Genomic DNA, 2337 nt, shown 5'->3' on the forward strand with positions numbered 1-2337 from the left:
TTTCTTTGATGATTAGATATGATTTAACAGTGTTAACGGCTACCTTGATTCTGTCTCTTATACAGTACATACATGATCTTTGATAGTTAATAACCAATTATTTAATATCTTGATATCTTTCCTGTCCTTGCAGGCATTCTTAAGGGAGATACTGTTGCAGTTTATGCAGACTTGGATGACAAATGTCGACGTGGGTCTACCAAGCTTTACCAAGGGGCAAAAGTTTTCATTGGTAATGGTACTGCACTTATGAGCCGAGCTGATGTGTTTGTAGAGGCCAAAAGGTAGGTATCAGTGGTCTATCTTCATGAGGAAACAACCAGCATCCTAGGCAGGTTCCAGCTGGCCCAGATCCCCTAACTTAATAATTCAAATATAAGAACGCCATTTCCGATCATCTAGATGTACCCATAGACAACATTTCCCACCTTTGCCCCAACTTTTGTTGAGACCCTCAGATTGTGTAAAATCCCCTCCCCCACCTGGCTCCCTCTATTTTAAATTCCAGGATCCGTCACTGAGTAGAAGTTGTATGAGAGCAGCATTGGTCAGTTTTCTATACTTGTGGTAGTCACTATCTGCAGTTTCCATTTTAGATGTTTGCTAATTGTATCGCAATGGAAACCTTTATTGTGTGTTACTTTTCATATTTCGCAGTGGTACTGCAATACAGATGTCGGAAGCTATACATGATTGTCCATCATTAAATGGTGTTTTACCAAAACACATGTTCCTTCAAAACCTACCTTCTGTTGTAGTCAGCCATGTTTTGAATCCACAACCAGGGGACACAGTTCTAGATATGTGTGCTGCACCAGGTTAGATTTTATTCTTTCTTTGTTTTCTCAATTTTAAGTTGAAAACAGCACAGAAAAGTATAATGATTTCACAGCGTGAACAGAAACAAACAAAATCAAGATGATCATTACAAAAAAGAGACAGTGAAATTGTGTAAAATTTATGATGTCCACATTATGCTAAATATTCAGCCTAGCCGCAATTAGTTGTGGGGGGTGGGGAGGTGTTGGGCTTGTTCGAATCACTGCAAAATAGAACATGGGCCACTGAGAACAACTGGCATATGTTGCCTCAAAATGCATCACACACAGTTGCCTCTCAACTGATGTTAGTTGAATGGAGTTGATTTGCAAGGTCAGCATAAGCTTTACACAATACTTCCGCATTATCTCCATGCTACAATACTGTAACATACACAGACATAATTTGCATTCTTTTATTTATGTTCAGGGGGTAAGACTGTCCATATAGCGACTTTGATGAAAGATAATGGTGTAGTATATGCTTTGGAGAAGTCTTCGAGGAAAATAAGCAAGATCAAAGATAATGTGGACCGATTCGGTTTGACTTGTGTCAAGATATTTGCTTTTGATAGCACCAGGGCTTGTGGTGACAATTGTGGTCCTGAAGCTGGTGAGTGTTTGAGAATGACTGTGTCGCCCTGTGGCGTGAATATTATTAAAAGGCACAGGCTTGATTGATCATGTACAAGGTGTTCTGTTTATTTATAAATATCTTTTTGATAGAACCACAACACGTAACACTGAGTGTAAAATATGAGGTAGGACTTAAAACTTTGCATTACTGCCGGTTGTAGCCATCTCACGCGCCTCAGCTGTCGCTCTGTGACAAGTTCTTCGTCTTCCATTTTGGACGGCCTATTTCATTTTTCTGGCTAAACCCCTGCGTAAAATTGACAGCTAAACTGTTTGTAGACTATAACAAAATTCATTTTTATTCTTCAATTAAATATTTTTGCCAATGATTGAAACTTGTTATATGTTGCAGGCCATGATAAGCCGCCATTTCCTCCTGGATCTTTTGATCGAATCCTTCTTGATACACCTTGCAGTGCTTTAGGTCAGCGACCAATACTACATAGCAAATTCACCCTTCAAGAACTCAAGTCTTATCCAACTTATCAGCGTAAACTATTCAGCGTGGTAAGTTGTCTTTCATATTGTTACAGCAGAAATTTAATGTTTTTCAAAATGGTATACAAAAAGTGAATGTTTATGATGCAATGCGAATTATATATTTGTGAGTTTAAAGAAGATGGCTGTTCTCCAACCCCTACCTTTATGAGGCAGTGCTCAGTTAATGGAACACTAAATTTTTCAATGAATAAAATTATTGTTTTACAATACACATAAAATTAATTTAGATCTTCCTTTCTTCAAAATTTGGTATCAACAATTCAGCTCCATGAAATTAAATCCCATTTAATATTTACTCTGTATAAGTTAAAATGTTTTTGTTTTAATATTAATTATTATTATTATTATTATTATTTTATTATTGTTATATATGTGTGTGTGT

The 2337-nt window shown here is 36.9% G+C and overlaps 1 protein-coding gene across 1 annotated transcript in view; it reads left to right on the forward strand.

Moving 5' to 3' along the window:
• Window positions 1-2337, forward strand: part of LOC117113333 (tRNA (cytosine(72)-C(5))-methyltransferase NSUN6-like) — an 18039-nt gene that overhangs the window by 11371 nt on the left and 4331 nt on the right. The window contains exons 5-8 of the mRNA XM_033256642.1: window positions 134-284; window positions 658-818; window positions 1249-1431; window positions 1807-1961. Coding sequence (XP_033112533.1) covers window positions 134-284; window positions 658-818; window positions 1249-1431; window positions 1807-1961 — 650 coding nt within the window. The remainder of the gene's footprint in view (window positions 1-133; window positions 285-657; window positions 819-1248; window positions 1432-1806; window positions 1962-2337) is intronic.

Source organism: Anneissia japonica, unplaced genomic scaffold (genome assembly GCF_011630105.1).
Source record: "Anneissia japonica isolate Jap-2015-1 unplaced genomic scaffold, ASM1163010v1 scaffold287589_len272378_cov178, whole genome shotgun sequence".
Classification (NCBI taxonomy): Eukaryota; Metazoa; Echinodermata; class Crinoidea; order Comatulida; family Comatulidae; genus Anneissia; species Anneissia japonica.